Below are 27537 nucleotides of genomic sequence, written 5' to 3' on the forward strand. Positions count from 1 at the left end.
AAACTACCTGGGTAGCGTACTAGTACTCAGCACCCAAATGTCATCAGCGAGCAGGCAAAAAACATAAGCGGATCGAATCGGCGATGCAGGATTGCAGGACGGATTGCGGATGCTGCAGAAAATGCCTTGGATATCCCCGACAAGCGCTGTGCCTGGCCCGTGCACGCTACTGCACAACACCACACCGTAATTTCGACGGCCTTGCCAGTTTGCCCGCCTGGAAGGGCGACGGGCTGGACGGGCGTCTGTTTGGCTGCGTGGGTCGGCGGTGGCCCTCATCAGTGGTTCCTGGGTGGTTCCCTGGCTCCATGCCTCCCTGTGCCTGGTTTTGGTTCAGGTCCCAGGTTCTGGGTCCCCGAGCAGGAGCAGGGACGGTGCATCTCCCCCGTCCTGATCCTGACGAGCGGGTCTTATCTTGGTTGTTGCTGCTGAAGACAGTGGGGGAAGAGGCACACAGAGGAGAAAGAGAGAGGAGGGGGAAGGAAGGAAGGAGAGGAGACGGAGGAGAGCTAGTGTGTGCTACGTACCATGCCCATGCCATGCTGTGCTGCGTTGTGCTTGTGCTGTGCCGCTGCTACCAACGTTGATTGACTGACTGGCTGCCAGACCCATTGATTGACCGATTGATTGATTGATTGATTGATTACCTGCTTATGACATTTCCCATTTCTCTCTCTCCTTGGAGTCGAGCTGCTCTGGACCTGCTCCTCGTCAACCTCACCTCACCTCACTTCGCCTTGCCTCTTCCCTCCTCACCTTCTACTCCCCCTCCTCATCCTCTTCGCCAACCTCTTGTCATTCGTTTCCACTCTTGTCCGCTCCTGGACCCTCCCCCAACCATCCCCTTCTTCGCCTCTCCTACGGATAGCTCGGAATACACAGAGTAATAGTCGTTGCAGTTGTTGTTCACCTCCGCAAAAAACATCACCACCAGCGTAAATCTAAGACTAATTCTATTCCGCCTTTTCAATCCACTATACAATCGCTTTAGACGACCAGTCACCACACTTTACAACCCACACTCGCTTGTCCAGTCTCTTCTTCATTCTTGCTACGATACGACGGACGCACATTATCCCGTCCCATCCAGTCGCCGGCTCTTCTTTGGTGCCCATCTATCAATCGCTCGTCCGCTTGCACGCGCACACCAACGTCAGTCCAGTCGACTCTTGGCTTGCGACCGAACCCTGCACAGATCAGATCGCCGGGGATCGTGAGACACTCAGACTTCCCCAAACACCCGCACCCCTCCGTGCCACGAGCTAGGGGTCTCAAGTCCAGCCGCATCATCCTGCGCCTCTTGCGTCTGTCGTCCCATCTTCGAACCTTACCGGCTACCAGCCCCCTGCTCCAATTGCCCGTCGACGATTCAATTCCAGTCGGTGAACCCGCCAATCAGTCACCCGATCTAGGAAGGCCTCCACCACGTCAGTCCCCCCTCCTGCGAACGGGTACATCGAAGAGGGTACGACCAACGCCGTTCTCCAGACCCCCGACACACAAAAACACGGGGCAGACAACACTCGACGACCTACGCACGCGACCACTTGTCTCTCTTGCTCCTGACGGACGGTGCAGATTTATCCTGGGGAAGTCACGGTCACCGCCGGCTTGACTCGTTCAGCACCCTAAGAGAACATCCGGTTCAAAGGGCCCCCTGTCCTCAATTCCTCCGCCTCGAATAGGACCACCACCCGTCCTTTCAAGACCAGAGTCCAAGCTATTCTTTTTCCGGCAAATAATGACAAGATGATGATATACGAGCGACCCGTTGTTGAAGAGCCCGCCGCTCTGCCCGGCTCCGGCTCACCTCCCGGCCTGACTACCTCGAAATCCTCCAAATCGTCCTCCTTTCACTCTTCCTTTTCCGACCGCGAGAGCGTCCTCACCGATGTGAGCAACTTCGAGGACATCGGTCTCGATGACGATGCACCTCACTACGACCGAGACATGCAACAGCCCAAGCGCGACCCCAGCCCCTACGACGCCTCCTACGCTTCCGACTTGCGCGCAAAATCCATGACTAGCCTCTCCAAACCACAGCAGCAGCAGCGTTCTTTGTCCAAGCCGCGAAGCCCTCAAGTCTCACAGCGCGAGATCACAACAAAGAAGAGGCGGCCCAGTGCCCCGGCGTTGCAGCCTCACAACTTGAGATCGAACGTGCGCAGCACCAACACAAGCCAGCTTCTTTCCGAATCCTACATCACCTCGCAGCCCCGAAGCAACAATGGCCGCCCAAACAGCCGACCTTCAGTCCCCGCCTCCAAGGGCAGCCGCACCCCTAGTCCCAACATGCGTCAACTCCGACCGAGCCTTTCGATCAAGCCCAGTCCCTCGAACATGACACTCAGGCCACGGAGAGGCAGCTGGCAGTCGACACGCGAGCGCAAGACCGAAGCCGAGCTGGAGCGGGAATGCGACGAGGACGACGGTGATGACATTCCCGAAGGGTTTGTGCTGGACAACGTTCCTCTGTCACCTCGGCCCCACTCCGAGCGCACAATGAGCCGGCCGGCTTCCAAGTCGAACTCCCCAGAGCGTTCACCGAAGCCCAGAGTTAGGAGCGTCGGCAATGGTACCCCCGCAACTGGCGGCGAAAGCGGCTCCATCGGTGCACTGCGGTCGCCCTCCTGGAAATCCGACACGGCATTGTCCTCGCTCAAGTCTCCTCTGTCCGAAGGCATGCCAAGTCCGCACCTGACACGCGCCAGCAGCTGGAACGTGACCCTGGCTGCCCTTAACAAGGAAGCCCAGGAGCTCACCGAGAAGCTGGAAGAGCATGCCGAGGAACTCGAGGTCAAGTCGCAGAGGTCCAGCACCGGGTCGATACCTAAGGCCCGTCGGGCGAGTACCACCGAGGTCTCACGCCCAAAGCACAAGTCTGCCCTCGCAGAGCTGCCACCCCTGCGCCGCAGCAACATTATGATTGATCCTCTTCCCATCTCGAAAGAGAAGGAGGCAGTTCTTTCTCGCACACGTCCCTCATGGCTGCCACCTAAGGATCCTGCCGAGGAACGCCGTCATCTGAAGGAATACCAAAAGATGATGCAAAGGAGCGCCGAGAACGAGCGACGCAGGGAGGAGCAGAAGAAGGCCATGTCCAAGAACAAGGACACCGCAGCCGACAGCATCATGCAAATTTGGGAGCACGAGATCGTCCCCCGCTGGAACGATTCGATCCGCGAGCGCCGTACCCGTGAGCTCTGGTGGAGGGGCGTCGCCTCTAGGAGTCGCGGCGTCGTCTGGACCAAGGCAATCGGGAATGATCTGGGTCTTACGGAGAAGTCGTTCGAGGCCGCCCTGGCCAGGGCCCAGGAGGCCGAGGCCCGTGAGAAGGCCGGCCATGGCAGCCCCGAGGATCACAAGGTGGTGGGCTGGATGCGTACCATCCGCAAGGATGTGGAGGCGCAGACTTGGCGGGACCTCAAGATCTTCCAAGCTGGTGGACCCCTGCATCAGAGTCTGCTCGACGTGCTGAGCGCCTATGCGATGTACCGCAGTGATATCGGTTACGTCACTGGTTGCAACGTGAGTATTCCTTTTTTTCCAAGTCATTGGTTACACGAAGATAAAATCCCCGATCGTTAACATCTGTTCCAGACCATCGCGGCGCTCCTCCTCCTCAACCTACCCAACCCCACCGAAGCATTCATTGCCCTAGCCAACATCCTCAACCGCTCCCTCCCGCTTAGCTTTTACTCGGACGACCAAGGCGCCAAGTCGTCCGCCTATAACCTCCTGCTCCAAACTCTCGCAACGAAATCCCCGAAACTCAACGCTCATCTGACCGCCCTACCTGACCACGATGCCGATACTTATTTGGGAGACATTTTCACTTCGCTCTTCACTGGGCACGTAGCATTAGACGAGGCAGCTCGGCTGTGGGACGTCTATGTTTTCGAGGGTGATTCCGTTCTCGTCAGGGCGGGTGTCGCAGTCCTGCTGGAGCATGAGATGGCCCTGCTCAGCACCAAGAATATGGATGAGGTCAAGACGGCCATCTGTGGCAAGAAGCAGAAGCTGGTCGGCAAGCCAGGGGACGAGGACCGGTGGATGAAGTCCGTCCGCGAAGCCGGCAAGCACAACTCTTAAAAGGGAGACAACCACAACTCGACAGCCTGGTGCTGAATGCATTTACCCGACGACCCACGAAGCCGAAACCAAACTACAAAGCCTGGTCTCACGACCGCCGCACCAACCATCTCCTTTTGTGTTTCCCCCCGTTGCATAACCGTAATGATGAGGAACGACTCGACACGGTCTCGACACCTTTTTATACACAATCTTCATACCTTCTCCCAACACCCTATTTTTTAATATCCTAATCCTCGCCCAGAGGGCGGAATGGAGGCGGAGAGAGTGTGAGAAAGAGAGCACTTGGCTCGGTGGTGGCTTGGGGATATTTCGAAGCGATTCTTCCAGAACGAGGTAGAGCATCTGCGGACATTTGTGGGCTCGCGTACTGCATGACGTGCATCTTTTCTTTTCTTCCCATACAGCATACGGCGCCTTTGTGTGGCCTTTTTTGGACTTTCTTTTTGTTGTTTTTGAACCCCGAAGTCGTCTCCTCCACTCAAGTGCTGAGCGGATATGGGGACGACGCTAGGATGAAGCAAGCAAGCAAGCAGATGTGCAGCCCTTGGTCATTTTTACCTATCAGGGAAGGGGCAGAGAGAAGCAGAAAGAGAGCAGCAGACAGATATAACACGGATACGTACATATCATGTACGGGCTCGAAACCAACCGAGAACGTACACGCACACGTACATGAAACTCCACCTAGCGGGATGGAGTAAGTGGCTGGGTGAGAGATGAGGCTGTATATGCCGCCCGATATACTGGTGTGGAAGAACGGTACATAGAGAAGGAAAGGGCAGGAGAAAAGGTCTAAACCCAGAAGACAGGATCCGGGTTGGGACGGAGGAGGAGAGGAAGGGAGTACATCCGGGTTGTATTTATGTCTCTGGGCCGGTGGTCCTGGATAGGGGCCACCGGCGAATGGTCTGGAAATATATTCTGTTGGATAAAGATGCTCTCCGTACTATTTTCTATGTGTGCTTGAGTGACTTGAGTTTGAAGTGTTGGGTAAACGTCCTTCCGGCATTTATCCCTCGGAGGACGGACGAGGTCATGGATGTGATCGAGTGTTGCCAGACAGAGCAGGGCGGAGACGAGGCCAGGCCCTGGACCGCTGGATTTCATCCTTTATGATTGTACTCGCCCTTCTTGAGATGGATGAAGCGAGTGTTTCCAAGCGATGTTGACACGTCTGTTACATGAGATGGGCTCGGGCGCCGCATGCCCCTACTGCCAACACGACTCACCTCGCTCAAGGTGTTGGGTCAACTCCGAGTAGCAGTCTTTAGGGCTGCTGGTGATGAGTACGAGTGACGCCAGTTGCTCAAGGGACGCTCTGGCTGGCTGCAATGACGCATTCGAGGACTTTGACTGCGGGACATGGCCTCACCCGCGTAATGGTTGCTAGCATAGTGGGCGTTTGGTCACTGCCTCTGCTTGGCGATGTCCTGGGGAGAGCCCAGCAGATCCGCTAGGAATTTATTTACTCAAGTCTGCTTTTCAATAGCCAAGCCTAACGAGATACGGGTCCCAGGAGCCACGGCCGAACCCGGCAGAGGGGCTGTTTGCCATGTGGGCAGTACTTCGCACCGCTGCCCCGAAAGGGAGAGCCCTCGTCCCGGCCAGATCGCACAGAACGCCCTGCGGCAGCGGCAGCAACGGCGACACGAGACCAGCCCGTTGCCCCAGACCAAAAGCGCACCTGGCATCCATTCATGTCTGACGGGAGCGGCCTCGGTACTCCGATGGAGCACCAGCATCACATCCAGCCAAGTTCGTAACGCGACACAAGCTCTTCGATCCCACGACGACGACTCCTCGCCCGCTCATGTCCCGATCGCCTGATCCCTCATCCCCCACAACCTCGAAGCCGAGTCGCGGCCACCGTACGAAGCTGGGCACGGAGATGCTGACAGGGCCAATCCGGGCCAAAGAAGCGCATGCATGATGGCGCCGCCGGCGGCTAATAGAGAAGTGACTCGGTACAAAGGCACGGTGACGGTCGTGACAACGGTAGCACGGCGCTACCTTGCCGTGTGGCTGGCTGACTTGTGTTCGATGACGACGAGGGTGGGAAGATAGGCTCCTCTGGGTTTGGCTGGGTTGCTTCATTGCCAGTCGTTCGACTGCCCCGGGTTGTGGTTGAAGAAGGTAGGTCGCAATCCACGTGCTAATGGGTTTCTGGTGCTGCCTCCCATGCTCACACCCATCCTCTTCTACGGAATCATCCCAGATCTGGTTCCAGCCGAACAGGTATCAGGGTCGAGTGTTCCAGCTGAAGGGGCTCGGAAATCTCAAAGAGTAGAAGGGTTGTCCTGTTAGCGCTTTCGTTAATGGACGACGCTGAGAAACTCTGTGGTGCCTCCCAGGCTGCACACACGGTGGGCAAGCCATCGAGGTCTAGCAGAAGCCCTGCTCCCGCACCGGACGTATTGTTCCTTTGGGGGCATTGTGCCCACCGTCAATTTGTTTGCTGACAGTGTCAAAGATTAAAGTTGTGGGCTGCCATCGATGTTTTGCGTTGGTGCCAATAGCTCTGGCTCGGTCAACTCCGGACTTCGAGCGGATCGATGTGCTGTTGCAAGAGGGGGGCCTCGGATCTTCGGTGGCGACTCAACGCAAGGCCTCCACGTGATAAAGTCACCTTCTGGTACGAAGGTTTCGCAGGTTTGCCGCAAGAGAAGGAGCCGTTCGAAACAGGGACTTGGAAAGTGCAGCCACTATTCATGAAGGTGCCTGATAGAGGTAGCGTGAGATTCGCCGGACAAGAAATGGAGATGATGCATCTGTTGTCAACATTAAGATGTAGTCCCAACCGCTGGGACTTCATTTCCAGGGAGACTCGCAGCGAGTCACTTGGAGCCAGCCAATGCAAGCCTGAGTCTCGTGCCACCCAACAAAGGCCCTCCATGACGGCTTCGACAAAAGACGGTAACTTTGTGTCACTCCGCCAGTGGCCTTGGTCACCTTGAAACCCAAGGAACCTTGCTCGGCCCATCAGCATCGATATCCTCGGCGTTGGGCCATTGTGGGTGATCATACTTGGGCCCACTGGGACCTGAGGCCATTGACGAAGGTGCGGCTTCTTTCCCGTTCCATCATACGGGTCGGCCTTCGGAGCTGGTTTGTGTTGGCGGCCCAGCGATGGTGAAGCAAAGCCAATTATCGCGATGGCACAAACCCAATTCAGCGGCCTGGCTCGCCCCCGATCGACAAGTGAGAATGTGGTGTCCTTCGACATCTAGCTCATTATCATTATGTGTTCTGCGCCTTGGAATCGAAGTATCAGACCATCAGAAGCTTTCCTGAGAGTGCCTTGAAGATAGACCCAAGGCCACCATCAGTGTGGTGACCTGCAGCGCACGATGTGGTCTATGACGGTAGTCAGTGTGCACTGGCAACACGACGGCGTGGGAATCGAAAACAATAGGAGGCCATTGCCAATGACACTTTCCGCCGAAACCGAAGTGTGAAGAAAAGGCTTAATTGAGAGCCGAGCTTGGTCGTTGTAGGCGCGAAAATCCCCGAACCAGTGCAACTCTGCAGGCAATCCTGTAGGATTTGATTTGACCAGTTTTCATATGCATCGAGGTCGGTCATGGGCTCAGCAAGCCCTGGTAGTCATGCTGCTTGAGCTGGGCAGGCTGGCTGGTTGACCATGGCACGGAATCGCAATGCAAGCCATCGGAATGGAGACGTCAAAGGCTGTAGGCCTTGAGCTCATGACCCTCCCGTGATCAAAGCGCGCGGCAGAGGGGCAGAGGGTATGGATGACAACGCTGGCCTAGCAATTGGGTGAGGTGTTGCTGTCCCACCACTGGTGCGGTTGACGCTTCACGAATTCCGTAGGATGGCCGAGGTGGTGGCGGAGAAGTGGACAAAACTCGGAGGAGGGCCGTTGGTTCAATGTTTCCGCAGGTTGCATCGCTAGGCCCAGGGCAGTCCAGTTCAGGAATAAAAGAACCCCACCCCCGCGAGCTTTCGTGGGCATGGCGAGCATGGCGAGCATGGGTATGCCTTGGCCTTTTTTTGGGGCCTCCTGGGCCTTGAGAGGTGGCCAGTGGCTTGAAATGGAACCGCTGTTGCCAAGTAATAAGCAGCCCTGGCAGGATGCCAGCAGGAGAACCTTGGAAGGGGGAGGCTCAACAAATCCGGGTTCCCAACAAATCCCACAGCGCACGCAGATCTGTGTCTGGACCCTGCAGCAGCTGGGGAACAGGAAGGGAAAAAAACGTCGTGACAACCGCACAGCGCTCTGCCAACACCGGGCCACTGCCATCCGTCACCTGACGGATTTCCCTATAGGTGATGGTCGCCGTTCGACATGGCATCATGATCTGTCGATACCATGGGAGAAATCGCAACAGACGAGGCGGTGATGTGTTTTTGATGGGCGTTGAAGGATGCTGAAAGGAACCGACTTTGAGGGACGCGGGAGGGTGTGAAAATAGATTTAATGCCCCACATTTCCCAAGAAGGTCGGCTGGAGGACCCCTGGTTCCTTCGACGGACGGATAAGATAAGATGGGCTGCAGCAGAAGCAAAAGAAAAAAAAAAGTTGGAGGGAGGATGTTGGCATGTGAGAGAGCCGATCAATGCAAGCTAACCGGGCCTGACCTGACCTGACACAGAACAGCATCATCACCCATTGACGCCGGTGGCCCTGAAGAAGCTAGGCACAACGCTTTCGCGCTCGTCAACCGCGGGACACAGCAGGCAAATGTTGCCAGTTAAAGACTAGGGAATGCAGCCGTCATCACGATGACGAGGGTCGTGATCGGAAGCGAAACCAGCGACAATGAACCACCTCTCCCGCGAGGTCGGGACGATCCGGCTGCTGGCCAGTGATGAGTCGTGTCCCAATCAGCTGTGTTGATCCCAGACCACCTAGCTTGATCTGACGGGGCTTGCATGTGATATCGTAGCTGAAGGTGCTGTCTTTTGCGAGGCTGAGACTGTGAGGGCTTGTAACGGTGGCGGTGAGGGCGTCAGGAGGGTCAGGACCAACGTCTGCCGAGACACCAATTTTCGTGGGCGCTCGGTGGCAACACACTACAGAGACCGGACGGAGGTCCCTTCCTTATGCACCAGCTCGGTCTGTCTGGTGTCTGGCCAATGTGCAGAATCCAGAATAGGAGAGACGCTAGAAGCTTTGGTTCTTTCCCTGCCTGATTCGAATCGCCCAGGGGGTCCGTCCCCATTGACAATTTGGAACTGAGCTTTGCCGGGAGTGGATGCGCAAATGCCCCCCCAGGGGCGATGCTCGTTTCGGCATTCTGGCAGGCAGGCACAGGGCAGGTGCGAATTTCGATTTGCGGTGGCGAGAATAGGCGAGGCGACGGACCCTGAGACGGAGCCGGTTGTCGGATTGTGGGCAAATGAACAGGCTCGCTCAAGCCCGTGACAATCAGTATTGGGTAGACGACTTTGACAGGCCATTATGCAGCCGGCTGTGCAGCAGCAGCAGCATACTGACTGTGTGCAGCCTCGGGCAGACTGGAAAGGGACGGGCAGGGACTGGCAGGGACGACCTGACAACCAAGCACGGCATATGTCAGCTCCAGCTCCATCCAGCTCAGGTCCGGACCGTGTTCGGGCCCTGCTTCAGCTCCCATGTGCAGATGCAACGAAAATATGCACCTTCACATGCACATGTTCATGACTGTGCTCTGCTGCTGACCTCAGCGTCAGCATCAGCATCTCGACCTCTGGCGATGTGGTTGGTTTTGCGGCTTGTTGGTTTGTCGGTGCGAGATCCGTGAGCTTGACCATTCATCCGTCCGTCTGGCTGGCCGTTTGCTGTAGACTGGTCCAGACGGTGTGCCCGTACCGTAATCGCACCGGGGCGCACCTTCCATCTGGCGGTCTGTGCCGCTGGATTGCAGTCCCTTGAGTCCCCTTCAGTGCCTTGATGCCCCTCCCAAGGCTGAGGAAAAACATAGGCCAGACCAGCCAGGCCGGGAATTGAAACTCGAGGGCCCCCACATGCATTTTGCCATCCGGCCGGGGCGATCCCCAACAGAAATCCCTGGCCCGGGATAATCGACCCCCCAATTGCTGCAGATTTGCACTCAGACCTGGGGGGGGCATCGATGGATTTGCCGTGCCATGAGCAAAAAAAAGAAGCCTCGGAGCACAGCCAGCACAACACATGCACGCGGGGGCTCAGTGGGACACACTGACAGCCAGACAGAAAAGGGCGACCAGAGTGGGAGGGACCCTTGGTGAGGGCCTGGGCGTACCTGAAACTAAAAGTATACCACCCTCCTCTACACATCTATCTAGTATCTGGTAGTACCTTTTACTCGCATGTACCTTGCACCCGCGCTACTACACGCCAAAGAGGACAGACTGCCAGACGGTGCACCACACACGCACAACAAGTTGGACGAAGTTCTTTTTCCTCCTCGTACCTGCTCACTGCTGCCACACACAAAACATCCTCGGTCCAGCCCTTCAGCCTTTCCCTCCTTCTGATTTATTTCCTCTCTCCCGGAGCCGTCGTTGACACCAATTTGCTTTCCTCCTCCTTCGATTGGCCCTCCCTTTCCCCTAAAACACCACACCAGCCCAGGCTTTGTCTTGAGCGTCCTAGGAACGAACACAGGACACCCACCCGCACCTTGCTTCTTTCTGTCTTCCCTCCTACTATTAGAAGTCTTTCTTCCTCCGAGACACCAACGGTCACTCACACACAAGACTAGGGTGCCAGCACATCTATCCTCGCACATCCAGTAACTCGGCACGGAGCATTCCTGCCTCATTCCAGTTCTGGGTTTTGATCCTCGGGCCGGCCACGTCTGGATAATAACAATAATACCAAAGCCCACGCCAACACCAACAGCAGCACCACTGCCACTGAGGTACTGTTCGTCAATAATATACCACCTCGCACAATGGCTTCCACAGCTGTGCCCTCCAAGGGCAACCCGGCCCTGCGGAGGACGGTCACCTCTACCACCTGCGACTCGGACTCGGCCCCATCCACCACTGTCGCCTCTCCCTCCGACTCGCCACGCCCGTCGGCCTCGTCCACCTCCCTCTCGTCCATGTCCTCGCTCGATGCCACCAAGGAGAAGGTGTCGTACGGCAAGCTGATCGACTCGTACGGCAACCCATTTGAGGTCCCAGATTTCACCATCAAGGAACTCCGCGACGCCATCCCCAAGCACTGCTTTGAGCGTGATGGTGTCAAGGGCATGGGCTATGTCCTCCGCGACATGGCTTGCCTCGCCACCACATTCTACCTCTTCCACAACTTTGTAACGCCAGAGTACATCCCCTCGTACCCGCTCCGCTTCGCGCTCTGGGGCCTGTACACCGCCATGCAGGGCCTCTTCGCCACCGGCCTCTGGGTTCTGGCCCACGAGTGCGGCCACCAGGCCTTCTCGCCCTCCAAGCTGTACAACAACGTCGTCGGCTGGGTCCTGCACTCGGCCCTGCTCGTGCCCTACTTCTCGTGGCAGATGTCCCACAGCAAGCACCACAAGGCCACCGGCCACCTCGAGCGCGACATGGTCTTTGTGCCCCGCACCCGCGAGCAGCAGGCCACCCGCCTCGGCAAGATGGTCCACGAGCTGTCCGAGCTGACCGAGGAGACCCCCATCTACACCCTGCTCATGCTTCTCGGCCAGCAGCTCATCGGCTGGCCCAACTACCTCATGACCAACGTCACCGGCCACAACTACCACGAGCGCCAGCGCGAGGGCCGCGGCAAGGGCAAGCACAACGGCTTCGGCGGCGGCGTTAACCACTTCGACCCCCGTACCCCTTTGTACGAGAACAAGGACGCCCACCTCGTCGTCCTTAGCGATATCGGTGTCGGCCTGACTGCTCTTGCCCTGTACTTCCTCGTCCAGAAGTTCGGCTGGACCAACATGCTCGTTTGGTACTTCATCCCATACCTCTGGGTTAACCACTGGCTCGGTGAGTGCTCTCCCCTTCGCTCCTCTGTCCCTCTGTTCCGAGGCGTCGTCGAGATGTTTGGCTCGTTCGTTCGCTCGTTCGTTCGCTCGTTCGTTCGCTCGTTCGTGATCGATAGCTAACCCTTGTTGTTCTTCCAGTGGCCATCACCTTCCTGCAGCACACCGACCCGTCCCTGCCCCATTACACCGGCGAGGAGTGGACCTTTGTCAAGGGCGCCGCCGCGACCATCGACCGCGAGTTCGGATTCATCGGCCGCCACCTGTTGCACGGCATCATCGAGACGCACGTCCTGCACCACTACGTCAGCACAATCCCCTTCTACAACGCCGACGAGGCCACCGAGGCCATCAAGCCCGTCATGGGCCGCCACTACCGCGCCGACGTCGCCGACGGCCCCATCGGCTTCATCAAGGCCATGTACAAGTCCGCCCGCATGTGCCAGTGGGTCGAGCCCTGCGCAGAGGCCGAGGGCCCCGGCAAGCACGTCATGTTCTTCCGCAACAGGAATGGCCTGGGCGAGAAGCCCGCGAAGCTGGCCCCGGCCAACTAAAGGACAGAATTGTCAGGCCGTGATGGTGGCTAGGGTGGACACAAAACCCCTGCCCTCGGCGGCTCGAGGAGTCGTCTTGAATGGAGTTCTGAGTTCTGCTTGATCTTTTCGCTTCGATACGACGACGCGGTCGGTTCCTTGCTGAGGGGGCGAAGATGGTGGCGATTTTGTTTCCCCGCTGCTGATACAGTTCCTCTCTGTCCCCTCTTTTACCCTTCACATACGAAAGATGGCCGACACACTCGATGTAGGATCATCAGGAGGGAGAATATGACTCTGCAGAATTGAGTATATTCGGAGACTTAGAAGAAATGAGAACACGAAAAGAGAGTTGGATCGGTATGGGGATGGACCCGCGGTGCTGTTAGAAGAAAAAGAGTTTTAGACAGGATTGATGTATCCAAAGCATTGAAAAAAGAAAAAACAAAACAAACAGCCAAACAGACAGACAGAGACAAAACCAGGCCAGGAGAGCCTGAATAGAGAATTATCAAGCATTCTTCATCAGCAGACCTTGCCCTCCCGCTTTTGCGGGGTGTCCTCTTCCTTGCCGGGGTTTCCAGCATCGGAGTGGTAGTGGCGGTGGAGTCCGAGATGGCACCGGAGGCGAGTGCGAGCCTCCTGGCTGAAGGACGAAGCCATCTATCTCACCTTCCGACCAACCCTGTCTCTTCGTCGTAGGTGGAGGGAACAGACATGGCTGGGCTAATTCGTGAGACTTCGAGTCACAAAGTCGCAATAGTAGCAGTTGTAGGGAAGCAAGAAGAGGGAAACGGCAGTAGGAAGAAAGGTGCGGGGCAGAGTGGGAGAACAGAAGAATGACTAAGTACTAAAGTACAGACAGCAAGCAAGCTGGACACGCGACCAAGACTGGACAGGAACAAGCACCACCACCGATTGTCCCCCCCCCCCGATGTAATGATGACAGGTCCCTGATGATACTCAAAACTTGGGTGTGGAGGAGGCGTGGGGTCGGTGGCGCACACACACACACACAACAGACAACACAACCCCAAACATCCCCATCCATCGCCTCCCCGGATCGGCGGGCGGAGCGGGCGGGATGACGGGTCGCTCCGAAGACCCCGGGCGGGCTCTTTTTTTTGCTGCCGGCCTACAGTTATATGGGCACTTGCTCTATTAAAGGGGCTGGGGGTGGATTGACTGGCAAACTGGAGGCACGTGATCGTCCCTCAGCTTGAGTGACCTTGTCTATGCTGTTCTTCTCATTCTTCTGCAACTCATGCCTCACCTGGACCGTGTCTTGGTTCCTTATCCTGCTGTCCTGTCGTTGTGGCCGCCCGGCCTGGGCTGGTACAGTGCTATCAGCCCAGAAAGTCTGTTCATGGTCCGCCCCGGGTCCATCGCACTCGAGAGATCGTGCGGCACCCCATGAAGCAAATCGCTGGTGGACCTGCGCTCTGGTCCCCCCCCCCCCCCCCACCCCAACGGCTTCTCGTTCTCCTCCGCCGCCCAGACGAGCCGTGGGCCGGGCATATAATTGCGGCTCACGGTCTACAGCTCGCTCTCGGCCTTGCTCTTCATTTCATGCTTGTCGAGGTAGCGTGCCTAGGCTGCGTTGTCGCCGTAGGCTGTGCGATATATGGCGAAGTCCCACGTTGGCAGCGAGGTTTGCTGGAGTCCGATCATGGTGAGGCCCATCTCCTCGTCTCCTTCTCTTAGAGGGTCGATCAGCGGGAGCAGCGGGAAGTTCATGGCACATGGGAGTATGTGGGTATGTGCGTATGTGCGTTAAACTGAGACACATGTAAGATGATGAATATAATATTGTCAGGCCGCGGGCGCGGGCGCTCTGTAGAGAAGCTGCCTTCAATGTTATCTCGGAAATAAGACCTGTGGCCATTCCACTTAATTCTGGTCGACTAGCAAATCTCTATCGAGCTGGGGTTCACTTCGGAAAGCAAGTCGCTTATCCTTCCATTCCGGCCATGGATCCAAACAACCACAATGTCTCCTGCCAGCGCTGGCGTGCAACTTTGTAATATATAATTGCTGTCTCTGGCTTGAGTATTGCATATAACGACAATTGAGGAGTAAGAAAGATCTGTAAAGCACCGCTATGCCCAGTCTCCAGCCAAATCTCTCCTCCCGCGTAGGTCTCTCATGCCGCCAGGTCACACGAGCCTGAGTCTAGCTTCTTGACGGTGCCCCCGTTGTCGCTGCAGCCCTGCGTGTAGGACGACTCGGTGCCTGAGGCGGCGGTATCTATGCAGCACTGTACACGCACGAGAGGTCAGTTCAGCCACTTTCCCATGTACCCGAGTATATTTTGGGCCTAGCCTGGACTCACTCCTGAGAAAAGGTTGAATTTCCCGCCGGCCGCCCCGCAGATCCCCTCTGAGTTGTCGAGGGTTTTGAACTCCGACGTTTGGCACAAGAAGCTCGTGCCGGGCTCCTTGGGTGGCGTGGACATAACTGTTCCTGTCTCGGACGGTTGCTTTGGGTCTTGCCTGTTCGTGTTGGTTCCTCATGTAAGTATGTTGTTTTGTCTTTTGTGTTGTAGGTCACGGAGGTGATGGTCTGCGAAAGACTTACGCCATGGCGCCGTATCCCACGGCAAGGAAAGTGAAGAAGGTGGTAAAATGCATTTTCGTTTTGGTGATTTAATTTGTCAGTAAAAATTGAGCGAGATCGATAATCTGTCGCAGTGTAAATCGAGGGCATCACGCTTGTATAAATATCAGTGGATATGTTGTCCCATGTGAGCTAGCTTCTGAGCAGCACGCGCGACTGGGGATGGGCATGATTCAGTCCGTGTCATGTATATATAGATCGTCGTTGCTACAACGCTTGGCCTGGGCAGACTGCTCTCGGAGTTATTTCGAACCCGTTCGGCCAGGCTGAGTGCCTTTTGATCAATTTGATTTGGTACGCTATTAATCTAGGCATCTGTTCTTGTGACTTCCAACTTGTATCGAGGCGGGTCCTTTCCCTGCCTGCTGCATGTGAACTTGGTTGTTCTACCGCGACATGACGAATTCCACCCTCCCCGGGCAGACGAAAACGATGGTTATGCCATAGATGGTTAGCGAACCCACCTTTAGATCTTGGCATTCCTTTAACTCCAAGATGACTTTAGAAAACGCATCTGCTTATTTTAAGGAACATAAAGAGTACTAAGTTAGGCCTTAATTAATGCTTAAGCAAGGCCTACCGCCCACTCGCTACGCTTAACCCTTTGCCTTGGCCGGCCCTTTCTTAATTTAATTATCAGCCTAAGAGAGTAAATTTAATTTAACTAAGATGTTAAGTTTTTAAGGTGGAGCCGCTTTTCCTTTTTCAGCATAACCATCGTTTTCGTCCGCCCGAGGAGGGTGGAATTCGTCGTGCCGGTTCTACCGAAAGGGTGGGTGGGTTCAATCTGTCTCAGAATTGACAACACTAAGAATAGGTTGCTTGACTCGTTAAAGTTACGGACAATTCACACAAGACGTGGTGGGCTTGCATGCAGATCGAGTGTGGCTCGCTAGATGAGAGAAAGCGTACGATTGTTCACCAAGATTCCAACACCTGAAACTTACATCACTCTTTTGACCAACTCCCACGAAATCATCTATCAACTCGCAGGCTATGGCTTGTATCCATAGCAAGCTAATATGCAAATCTTCTGAGGAAGACTTCGTCTCGGCGACCTGCTTGACAACCTGACCTCAGCTATCAAGACGCCCTCCGCCATCGACACCTTTGGCATTTGACTATGTAAATTCTGTCGATTAGAGTCCACATAGCAGATTCAGGAGCTGCTGAAATCCATACTTATGTAAGAAAGACTTTGACGCGAGAACATCCAAGAAATCACAGAAAAGAACAAATAAGTCACAACTTCTTACCTCGGCAGTATCCTCAGACCAGGATAATCTCCTTGATGTTTACGCCCCGCTCTTTGAGAGCCTCGCTCGTCATCCTCGGATCGTAATTGGTCAACTCTCCAGTAAGCTTGTTCCTGAACCGGCAACAGATTCTCGGGTCGATGCTTCCTCGGGTCCAAGTCAGTGGCTCCCATTCTTGCGGAAGTGGCACCTTGTCCAAACGGGGGTCTGCATTGCCGATAGTACCTGTCTCCAGATTCTTGTAGAGGACTTTGTCACGAACAGATCCAGCCGAAATGTCATACTGGACACTCCAGCGATCTGGAAGTTTGCCAAGAAAGGCCTCTCCGTCCATTACGCCATCAAGGAAAACGGGGCCAACTACTTGGAACGTATTTCCCCCGGGGACTGTTGGACGAACAGCTATGGGAGAAAGACACCCAAGAGGTACGAAAATAGCCTCGCCTGATACGTTTTAGTCAGTTTGGGGTGCGTAGCACAGTCGGGGAAGCGTTTGCGATGACAAGCATACCCGATTGAACCTCCCATTTACAAACACCCGGGTGGCCTTGGTTCGTCAGAAACAGCTTCGTTCCTAGCCACCAAACGTCTATAAAGCTCTTATAAGCGAGCCACCACGAAGGTGGACTTTCATCAGACCCTGACGAGAAGTCTTGATTTTGGAAGACGTCCTTTCGGAGCTGCTCTCGAGATTGCACCCACAACGGTGGGTCAACGAGGCGGTCAGCCGTGAGACCTTGATGCATCGCGTCAATGTATTTGTGCGCTGTCTCGATTTGGGATTTCTCGCTTTCAGCCATTGTCTTTTTTGGTGTGTTCTTTCCCGCTATGGTTGCGAACTTCTCAAATACCTCGGCCAGGTGTCCAATATCTTCAATCAAAAGGGTGGAAATGGTCTCATCGAGGAGAACACCTTTGATGCGCAGGGAGTTGTGAGGTTTAGCTCCGAAAGCCATTTCTGAGCCGGAATGGAGCTGACCCAACTGCGAACAAAAGGCCGTGCAATGCAGGAATTCCCGTACGCCAGTCAGGAACCCAGGCCAAGGTTGAGAAGTGGCTTCCGTTGCTGCGACTGCCCTACCGGTGAATGTTAGGAGGTCGCTCCTATGCTGCAGGGAAGTGTACGTGACAAAAAGCTGCTGGTATACAAGCTGAGTATCTGAATTATAGTCAACGCATACTTAAGTAAAGCTTCTTGAAGCTCAGGAGGGGCCAGGCTTAGCATCCCATGGATTGTATCCCTGGGATCCAAGCAGTGATGGTGAGCACCAACAGTGGAGAGGAAGTAGTCGAAGTCGAATCCAGGGGTTAAAGAGCACATTGGGTTAAGCCTTGCGATGTGAGTGCGCGCAATAAAATCCGGGCCTTTTACAGCCAAGCATTGGATAGCATGCCGGAACAGCAACCAAGGTATCTCGTAAAGACCACATTTTAGGAATGATCTCAGGTTCCCCATATGTATCTCTTGGATGACCCATACCCGAGAAAACCACCCACTTCGCTTCGGGCCAAGGGAGACAGACATACAGAGGCTTAGATACCCCCTTCTTGGGAGAATGACAACTCGTGCGTTCTTTTCTATCTGAACAGACACTATATCATGGTGACTCTATTTCCTTCACTATCTGCCGGGGCCTTTGCGCCCTAGCTATACTGTTTCTAGACAAAAAAGCATGTTCCTCACATCAGTCAGCCACAAGACGTGGATCCATGTTCATTGTGCTCGCTGCCCAGGAGTGTTCAGGTGTTGTCTGCAGATGTTTGAAAAATCGACCAAATTTGGATCAAACTGTCACATACGTAATGTCGGGGAGCTAATCCATTCGGTGGCGTTGAGCTCGGTCTCTTGTTGAGGAAGTATAGTCCCGCTTTGTCCTTTATTTTCCCCCAGACGCAGGCTTTGGACGTATTACATAAATGTAGTCGCCTTCATTAACAAGCAGCGCTCAATTCGACCGCCTCTTTCTTCAGTCACCAACACAAAAAAGCTTCCTAGGTCTGCCTGCTTACCTTTGCCTCACCTGGTCGCTTTTCGTATTCCGTTGTCTTTTTTTGAAACCCTCGACATGCCTGGTATCTCCACTACAACTCCAAGGGTGCTTGTGAGTGAGATCACACGCTCGAGCACACCAGGAGCAGTCCTTTCCCCCTTGGTCAAAAAGCCGCATCTCTCCAGATCGTTTTCAGCACCAGAAACAGTTCATAAATCTTCAAAGCGCTTGCAACGGTCCTTTGGCCCACTCTTCAAGGCGTACGCGTTCGCTCTGCGGGCGAAAATAATGGGGGGAGCCGGCGACATGTCTAGTGACGACCAGGCATTCTTCACCTCGACATCGATGCAGGGAGGCGTTCCAATGAAGATGCATGATGCTTACATCAATTCCCGAGTCTTCGCTCTTGCGGATTCTATTCAGAATGAGCGTAGTCCAACCCTGAGCGAAGGCGGACATTCTTTTGTCCAATATTTACAGAGGTGAGTCTTTGCTGCTGGTCAAAAAAGGTCCATAATCGAATTTTGACTTGTTTCATAAGCTATCTTGACCACGTTGAAGACGTAAGTGATCTGTTACTTGTGCTGCTATGCTAGCTGACAGTTTGTGTCAATGGCCACAGACCAGCAGAACAGACGAAGAGAAACTGAGGAATGCGGAAGAGAAATACCGGGCGATCAAACGAGAAGCCTCATTACAATTCGAGCTGGCCCAGTTCAAGTGGAAAGAGGCTCTCCAGCTCGAACCTTCCATGACCCTTGACAAGTGGATTGATGAGTACGGCTACGACTACCGCGATGCCTGCGAGGAGAGAGACTGGGCAAAGAAGAATTTAAAACGCGCTCAGCAGACGGGGTCCCGCGATGTCTTGAGACAGAAAGAACTCCTGGAGTCTGCACTGAATTCTCACGATGAAGTGCCCGGGTGAGTGACATTGGCATGCTATTCCGATACTTGGTACTAAATTCAATGACATAGGAGTAACATGCCATGCGCCATGCACGATGTCAGCATCAACACGCTGGCGAAACAGGGAGAGCCACCAAAGGACGTGGTGCATCGGCCACTGCATGTTCTCCCAGGCTTCGTCTTCACTGGTGAAGACTGGGCCAACAGAGGTCTGAGCGAAGGAGACGACCAGAGCTCGATGCGGATTGATCTCCTTGAAGGGTTCACCCGGACATGGAAAGACCTTGGGTTCGCACAGCTTGACAACATGGAAAAGTCCTTCGGCAAGAAAGACATCGATCCAATTCGCGATACGGTTGGGGAGTGGAAACTGATGCTGAAGTACACCGATATACAAGCCTTCGATGTCAATCGCGGCTTGTGGTAAGTCTCGCCATCAGAGAACACGGATATAGAGGCGATGGACGGCTAACCATGCGTTTAGGAATATTCCAGGCTTCCGCTCAATCTTGCCAGAGTTGGCTAGAACTGCACCTTCCCATCTCAAGGACAGAGTATTCCAGACAACGCGGATCCTGCTGGCGTACAATGCGGATCTCGTGCTTCGTCTCCCTGAAGACCTGTTTATGAAGTTATTTCCTCGAAGCAAAAATGTCAAAGCGACCGGCAACGAGAAAGAGCGTGATACAAAACCGAACACGTTGGCTCTCAACGGGCTGGAGGATGAACTTCTGAGCGAGCTTTTCCAGACATTCCCATTTGCAAGGGCTCACCCAGAGCCATGGGATGGTGAGAATGAATTGCATGTGAGGGGGCAATTTAATAATCTTTATCCTACCGTCTTGGGGGTCTTAGCAAGACAGGTTTAAACCAGAGAAGACTCATGGAGGTGGAATTCGTCATATTCAATCAACACTAATTGATCGTACCAAAATCATTCTTCCTGTACCCAAGTGCTGGTGAGCGGCTCTGAGCCAAAATTGTTCATCCAAACACCTGCCTCCGATTTTCTCTTGGGGTTTAATTCAAAAAATACTGTTTAAAACAAGATCCCCAGACCAGATACCACGTAGTAGACAGTTTATACATTAGGATCTGCACCGAACGATTGGGCGCGCTTTGCGTCCGCGAAGATGAGGGAACTCGGGACGAGCTGGCCGGAATGTGGTTTAGCAGACATCACAAAGCAGCTGAATAGCCTAGAGGAGGCGATCGGCAGAGCCTTGCATTTCAAGCCAGCCGGCATTTCTGTCACTCGTTAATGAGACAAAGCCTCTTCTGCAGTGTTACCAAGTTGTGGCTGGCTGGAATTCCGAACTGTCCTTTATTGCAACGTTTCAGCCCATCTACTACAGAAGCAACTTAGCCAGCCCCAAGTGATGGGTCTACACTGATCTGCGCATAGACCTGTTGTATTGGCTATGATAGTTCCAATTCACTGCACCGATGTCTTGTAAATGAAGCCTGTTCTTTGTCCCAATGTGACGATGCACCCAAGTTGGACCTCAGCTACACCGCCAGACCAGTGTTCCGCAATGTTTGGTCGCAGAAGACAGGACACTTCGTTCAAAAGTATATATCACAAAGAAGGCAAATATCTTGAACGTTAATACATGCCAAGAGGAACTGAACTTACGGACTGAGCAGGAAAATCGCGAGGCAGCAACCTGCGGAGCATGGCTCCATTCGGAATCGCTTGCAGGATGTTGGTCACGATCAGTGGCCTTTCCTGGGTATGAGCCTGCATGGACGGCCTGAGCCAAGCACCTGAATTCAGAGTTGGCCGGTCAGGATCCGACCACGTCAGCTACGTCCTCATCAGTTGCACCGCAGAGTATGGGTTCATTTGGAATCGCTTGCAGGTTGTTGGTCGCGATGGGAAGCCTTTCCTGGGTACGAGCCGGCATTGAGGACCCAAGTCAAGCATCTGAAGTCAAAGTTGACCGGTCAGAATCCCGGACCACCTCAGCTGCATCATTATCAATTGCCCATTGCCATCATCAAGAAGGCGTTTCCAGTCCTGCACCTCCTGGGAAACGTACTCAATTGACGGCGGTGAGCATGTCGCAGACATGTTGATCTGACCCAGATTCGATCCGTGACAGCTTTGGTGGAAAATTTGGCTCCCGAAGAAAGTCTCGAAAGGACGAAGGCCGGAGAACATGAGCACACATCAGAGTTCAATGGGTTGAAATGGGTTGAGCTTTCAAGTATAAATCTGCTGCAATTCCATCTCAAATCTCATCCCTCGTCTCAACCAAACATCTACTTTCAAGCTCTTCAACTAACACATCTAAACTTAAACGCTACTCAACTCTTCGACCTTCTTCAAACATGTCTGCCGACAAGGTCTCTCAGCTCTTCTGGCTCCAGTACGGCGATGCCATCAGGCAGAAAGTCGGTGTCGGCTCCGGCGACAAGCTATTCTTTCTAGCAAACGAGGCCCAGAAGGGTCCCCTGGCTGGCAACAACATCCCTGATGAGTATACCTATCAGGGCCTGTATAACATCGGTAACAACCTGTTGTCCACCGACAATGTCTTCTACAGCCCTTCTTCCCTTCATGGATTCGATCAGGCCATTGGCTCGTAAGTGTGCCCTCACCCACTGAAAGGCCGTGGCATAAGTGCTGATGTGAGATCTTAGCTACTTGAACTGGGTGGACTTGGTATGGACATGTGTTCTCTTTGCGGAAGCTCTTGCTAACTTGGCACAGGGAGGCAAAGCCAACCCAGCCCTGGACGCGGCTTTTCTGGATGCCATTAGGGACCAGAACGCCTACACCGCGGCAATGAATGCTGAGCAGGACAAGGCTTTTGCCAAGTGGAAGAAGGACACGGAGATGGGTTTAACCGACACTAGCTTCAAAGTCTACGTCGAAAGCGGCAAGACTCCCGCTTTCAAGGCCGCCAAGGACAACGTCGATGCCATCACCCAGAAGATTACCCAAATCCAGCTGGAGAAAGCGGGTCCCATGGCTGTCACAGTCAAGGCGGACAGAGACGCACTCGGCAAGGGCAGAAACGAAGAGCTGGACTTTGACGGGTACGTATCTGACCGATCCAATGGCACACGATACGGTATTGTGCTAAACTAACACACCTTAGCTACAACATGCACGCTGCAACTGGTAATACCCTCAGCACCGCAGAACTCATCCGAAAGGCACTTCAGAACGAGAAGATCGCCCCTCCCTCCTTCCATCGCCTCCCCTTGTACGATGCCCCACACTACAAACAGTTCGTGCAGGATGCGATGAGCAAGGCCACGAGCAGCGACTACAATCCATCTCAGTCGATCACAGTCGAAATTGACACTGGTAAAAACACCTCCGACTACAACTTCGGACAGACCAAGGGTGGTGCCAGTGTTGGAGCCAGCGTTGGCTGGTTCTCGTTCAGCGCAGGCGCAAGCCACTCCTCTGAGTCCACCACCCTTCAGACCGGTTCAGAGTCTTCCAAGGTCTCTGTCAAGATCACCTACGACGATCTCCAGGCAATTACCATCAACCTCGGATCATGGTATGTTTTACCCTTTCTGATTGGAAAGAAACCCTATTGTGGACGATGCCTGACTCCTTCCTCACAGGAACATCGACGTTTCCAAGTACAAGCTCCGCTCAGATGCTCCCAAGGATGTCAAGACTCTTGCCAGGGTCAGCCAGGTCGTCGTCATCAGCGGCCTGGGCTACGAGATCAGCGTCGGCGCCTCGACTGCCGAGACTCTTGACACCAAGCTGAAGGAGACGACGAGCGCCGGCGGCAGCATCAGTGTCTTTGGTATCCCCATCGGCCTGGGTGGCAGCGGCAGCAGAAGCAAGGAGAAGAACACGCACAGGACCTCGTGGGACAAGGCCAGCAGGACCTTCAAGGTCATCCCGAACTACGACAACAACTGTGCCACAGTTGTCGGCCTTGTCGGCGAGAAGTTTGCCATGCTGTGAGGTGTTTATTCACATGCAGTGGACGATTGATCAGTCTCTGCCGGTACTGCTGTAGCGCGTAGGGTGACCTTTGCTTATGGCCAAGTGCGCTCTGGACAAGGGATATGAAGGATGGATTCTTTTAGAACCACATTCGTTATTATAGTTAATCCAACTCACTTACACTCTTTTAATTCTCGTGCCTATCAACCATGTACGTGGCCGCTTCGCTCTGTCCAGAGCTACGCCTCTATTTGCCTTGTTCAATCCACTCGCGTCAGCGCATTCCACCGTACCTATGGAAGGCTGATGGAGCGACTCCATTACGCCACGGCAAGCTCCCATGTTCGCTTGCTCCATGTGCGATCCCATTCTTCAAGAATTTCCTGCTGCTTGCCACTTGCTCCATTTTACCGACCAAGGAAAAAGCCAAGGTATTTAGTGTATCGCAAGCAAATCATGCAAGTGCTCGCGAACATGCAGGTCCCCGTAAAGACAATGACCCAACGATAAGACATCGCTGATGAAGTTCCGGCCGAATTCTGTTTGGAAACCAAAAGCCCGCCAACAGGCCCTGCGAGCACATTTCCAATACCTTTGCCAAAGTTGAGCAAGGTGAAGACAATTGGTGTCGCTGTCACGTCGTCGGTTATGGCGGTGCTCATCCTTGCCCAGATGGCAGTAAATCCTGACCCGAAGAATCCATATACCATGGCGAAGAAAATCAAAACTGTGAGTGACTGGCCTAGTCTCCACATGGTGAAACAAGCAGTCGCTGCAACCACGGTTGACAAGCATGCCAAAATGTTCAGTGGTACTTTGTGATCAGATAAGAGACCGAAAACAAATTGACCGCAGACCTGACAAACACTCATCAGAGCGAGTAGAAGCGGACCACTCTTGTCGCCGAGTCTTAGTGATGATGCATAAGAGGGCAAATATAGAGAAGGGAAAAAGTAGCCAAGTCCTTGCAATATGTTTGAAGCCGAATACACCCAGAATAATGGACTTTGTAAGAATGTCCAATTAATTTTGCGGACACTGGCGCGTTCTGAGGGCGGCAAACGTCCGTTCAGGAGAGGAATAAACGGTCCGGTGAGCAGGGTGAGAGCCACGGCCACAGCGCGAAGAGTGGTTCTGTACCCGTACTTTGCCAGAAGTGCCTGCAGCACGAATGGCGTGACGGACCCTGAGACACCAGAGGCACCGCAAAGAACACCGTAGGCCATGCCACGACGAGCGATCCAGTATTCATTTACCATACTGAGGATGGGGTAATAGAATATGAGAAAACCAACGCCGTAAGCCACGCCCTGAGTGAGGATAAGTACCTCTAGAGTGGATGCAAAGGACCCAAGGACGAGTCCGGCAATGCAAATTGACCCTGATAGTCAGGTTAGAAAGTCATGTTTCAATGCCCCAGTAAGTAATGAGACGTACACCCAACCCAGATCATCTGTCGCTGCCACCGCTGATAGCGCTGGATAAAAGGCATGATAAGTGGTGCTCCAAGGTAACCGAGACCGGATGCTATGGTGCCGACAACGGAAATGTAGCGATTGCCGGAAAACTCTGGGATCCTGGAGTAGTATTCTTGAAAGACACCAAAGGAGAGGGGAAAACCTGTGTTCAATTGCTGTCAGTCTCTGTCGAGTTCGATCAACGATATGACTATACCCCATAGCAATGCCTCAAACATAAAGGCGGCGCATAGCAGCCTCCAAGCAGCTGGTCCTCCATCTACGGGCGCAAGCTCCTGCTCTCTTCGTCTGCCATTCCACGGATCCCTCTCTTCGTCCTGGGGTCGCTGGGACGTTCTTTCATGGTCCTCAACGACAGTGCTAGGAAGTATGGCTGACTGGGGTAGCGCAACGGTCACTAGCTCGGTGTTGCTCATCGCGAATGTCTTTGGAACAAGTCGTTAAGAGAGTAGGAAAAGTAACTGTAGCATCGTATGGAAATAGGCCCGGGTTCGGCCCGGGAGCTTAATATTAGCGTTGCGGCGGGAGCTAGGCCGGCACGCCGGACATTTTACCGAGGCCCGCGTGCGGAGAGCCTCCCACGCTGGTCCTGGTTGATGGTGATGTCAAGTGCAGCGTTGTGGCCTGGGTGAGCGCTGTGCCTGGATGCCGGACTTGTCATCCTTGAGTATCCTTGCAACCTCTATTCTCATCAGCTTCAACGCTTCGGTCCTCTTTCAAGGAGCGTCACGCTGATTTTATCTTCAACCAAAGATGCCGCTTGCAACAGGGTTGAAGAAAGGGCCTGATTATAGGTATCTTGAGCCCGCCGCCGGGTTTACCGAGAAACGGCAACTGATCAGCGTCTCTATAGCCATCTCCTCATGTCTACGCATGCTCTTCCCATGTGATGCTCCGTAAGTGACAGCCAGAAATTCGAATATGGGCCTGTAGAGCCATAAGAAACATATCATACACACAGCCGTCAGCACCCCAGAATTTCGAGGCTCGAACCAGCACTGCTCAGGGGCGGTGTGTTGGAAGTCCAAGGTCCCCACGATGGCCAGAGATTTCAAGGTATTCATACAAATTCAGCAGGCCTGAGACATCGGGACTGTCGCTGTGAGAATGAGATTGACCCTGATTCTTGAGCCTCTCAAGAACTTCATGGGTCGCAAATGGTAACTTATCCCCTCGTCTTTTAAGTCTGGGTGTTAAGGGTGCTCGGGGTGGTTTGTATTGCAGCTTACAAGTAGCCTCGTGGACCGACTGGCGGCCCAAGACTGAGGTTCTGATCTCACATCGAAATTCGACAGGAATGTAAAATCATGACAAGTTACTTGGTATGTAATTGTATTTCTTCGAACTCTCGGTTCACGCTGGACGAAGAATTCTGTTTGTGGCCCGAGAAAGGCTGTCACAATTGTATCATAGGTCTGACCCTAAAGCATTAACCTGAGCCCTTACCTCAATTCCAAAACGTCTTTGAGGCCTCACCACCCATATTCCCAGTGAAAATACGTGCCTGATCGCTTGCTACTGCACTCTCAACGTGAGTTGAGGGGGCGTCGCCGTGGAAATCGATATTGCCAGTAGCCACCCTTGCAGTATCAAAAGCGCGTGCGTATCTCAAGGTCGTGCCTGTCAAGCTTCTCGTCTCTTTCAGGGCAGGTTGATAGACTTGCAAACATATTTTCAGGATGCGGTTGTGCTCCTTCAACACATTGAGAACTTCATCCAGATCTTCTCTGGCAGCTCTCACAGAAGAGATAGAGAAAGCTTGCAATGAAAGCTTCAGGCCTTGGATTCGGCCTCCAATGTCGTTGACGGATTGAGAGTAATTAGCGGCGAGCTCGTCCAGGGCCACACGTGTTCGATTCGCAGTTCGCCTATCGTCGATTTTCTTTATCAGTCCGTCACATTTTGTTTGCTGTATTCGGAGCAATACGTACAGATTTGTAAAGCTCAAGGCATCGTTCAAAGTGCGTTGACATTGCGCCAGATTTTCTTTCAAGATCTGAATGTCGCCATCATTGAAACGAAGGCGGAACCGATCAATCCAAGTGATGTGGTCTTGGTCCGAGTGAGATGTGAGCTCGGCGAGTCTTGTCGCAAATGCGTCGCAGACTGTGTTGCAATACCGCATGACTGGCTCCAGTGCTCTCAGGCTGTTCTTTTGGTCAGTCGGAAAGGCCGAGTCTTCCAGTCCATCAAGGTCATGCTGCAGCGATTTTGTGACATCCTCAAATGCCCCTACTAGTGTAGCTTTTGGGACCATCGATAAGAGCAAGGACAGAGACTTTTCCTGATGACTCCTAACCCTGAGCGGGCGTAAGCGAGCGATCACAGCGGAGCGTCACCCACCAACCCCTACCATTTTCTGAGTGAGCGACTGCCATGCCGACGCCATCGAAGGGAGGATCGGCGTTGGAGCCTCCGGCAGGGTAGCTCCACGTAACGACTGGCAGCTTGTCGTCGGTGGAGTTGGCAGACGTTGACATTCAAGCAGTCCTCGCCAATGTCGGCGTGTGTGGTGCCGGATGCCACGCATGCCAGTCCATAGTCCTTGGCGTCAAGAGTTGTGTTCCACGGCACGACGGGCTGCGGAGGCCGGAATCGATTCTCCCCCGCGGTGTCGGCTGCAAACGGGATGCCCTTCCAGACCGTTACCTCCAACGGGTGAGGTTCATGTTCGCAGGGCTGCTGTTGAAGGCTGGATAGCCTTGTACCGGACCATTGGGGGTCTGCAGCACACTATCATAGAGTGCTGCTTGAGCCGCTGGGACGAGAAGCCCCAAGACGCAGGAGAGGGTAACCTCGCGGGCTCGAAGAATTCCCATCACAGCTGTTT

General features: G+C 53.9%; 8 protein-coding genes across 8 annotated transcripts; 4 read left to right on the top strand and 4 right to left on the bottom strand.

Moving 5' to 3' along the window:
* Positions 1-1749: 1749 nt before the first annotated feature.
* INS49_007672 (uncharacterized protein) lies at positions 1750-4092 on the top strand (the record flags this gene model as incomplete). The annotated part of the gene is made up of 2 exons (XM_043168420.1): positions 1750-3528; positions 3601-4092. 2 exons carry the CDS (start codon positions 1750-1752, stop codon positions 4090-4092), a joined length of 2271 nt encoding a protein of 756 aa, XP_043026100.1.
* Positions 4093-10973: 6881 nt separating this feature from the next.
* INS49_007673 (uncharacterized protein) lies at positions 10974-12553 on the top strand (the record flags this gene model as incomplete). Its single annotated transcript, XM_043168421.1, has 2 exons — positions 10974-12003; positions 12141-12553. The coding sequence occupies 2 exons, from the start codon at positions 10974-10976 to the stop codon at positions 12551-12553; spliced, it is 1443 nt and encodes a 480-aa protein (XP_043026101.1).
* A 2122-nt stretch (positions 12554-14675) lies between these two features.
* On the bottom strand, positions 14676-15162 carry INS49_007674 (uncharacterized protein; the record flags this gene model as incomplete). The annotated part of the gene is made up of 3 exons (XM_043168422.1): positions 14676-14789; positions 14865-15024; positions 15110-15162. 3 exons carry the CDS (start codon positions 15160-15162, stop codon positions 14676-14678), a joined length of 327 nt encoding a protein of 108 aa, XP_043026102.1.
* A 1255-nt stretch (positions 15163-16417) lies between these two features.
* INS49_007675 (uncharacterized protein) lies at positions 16418-17360 on the bottom strand (the record flags this gene model as incomplete). Its single annotated transcript, XM_043168423.1, has 2 exons — positions 16418-16848; positions 16916-17360. 2 exons carry the CDS (start codon positions 17358-17360, stop codon positions 16418-16420), a joined length of 876 nt encoding a protein of 291 aa, XP_043026103.1.
* A 1380-nt stretch (positions 17361-18740) lies between these two features.
* INS49_007676 (uncharacterized protein) lies at positions 18741-20566 on the top strand (the record flags this gene model as incomplete). Its single annotated transcript, XM_043168424.1, has 6 exons — positions 18741-18877; positions 18937-18958; positions 19018-19319; positions 19374-19727; positions 19789-20093; positions 20481-20566. The coding sequence occupies 6 exons, from the start codon at positions 18741-18743 to the stop codon at positions 20564-20566; spliced, it is 1206 nt and encodes a 401-aa protein (XP_043026104.1).
* Positions 20567-21638: 1072 nt separating this feature from the next.
* On the top strand, positions 21639-23247 carry INS49_007677 (uncharacterized protein; the record flags this gene model as incomplete). The annotated part of the gene is made up of 5 exons (XM_043168425.1): positions 21639-21892; positions 21951-21972; positions 22021-22349; positions 22412-22825; positions 22893-23247. The coding sequence occupies 5 exons, from the start codon at positions 21639-21641 to the stop codon at positions 23245-23247; spliced, it is 1374 nt and encodes a 457-aa protein (XP_043026105.1).
* A 229-nt stretch (positions 23248-23476) lies between these two features.
* Positions 23477-25123, bottom strand: INS49_007678 (uncharacterized protein; the record flags this gene model as incomplete). The annotated part of the gene is made up of 5 exons (XM_043168426.1): positions 23477-23484; positions 23822-23956; positions 24293-24610; positions 24667-24849; positions 24904-25123. 5 exons carry the CDS (start codon positions 25121-25123, stop codon positions 23477-23479), a joined length of 864 nt encoding a protein of 287 aa, XP_043026106.1.
* Positions 25124-26114: 991 nt separating this feature from the next.
* Positions 26115-27187, bottom strand: INS49_007679 (uncharacterized protein; the record flags this gene model as incomplete). The annotated part of the gene is made up of 4 exons (XM_043168427.1): positions 26115-26122; positions 26184-26575; positions 26639-26939; positions 27061-27187. The coding sequence occupies 4 exons, from the start codon at positions 27185-27187 to the stop codon at positions 26115-26117; spliced, it is 828 nt and encodes a 275-aa protein (XP_043026107.1).
* Positions 27188-27537: the final 350 nt, after the last annotated feature.

Source organism: Diaporthe citri (genome assembly GCF_014595645.1).
Source record: "Diaporthe citri strain NFHF-8-4 chromosome Unknown scaffold_3, whole genome shotgun sequence".
Taxonomy (NCBI): Eukaryota; Fungi; Ascomycota; class Sordariomycetes; order Diaporthales; family Diaporthaceae; genus Diaporthe; species Diaporthe citri.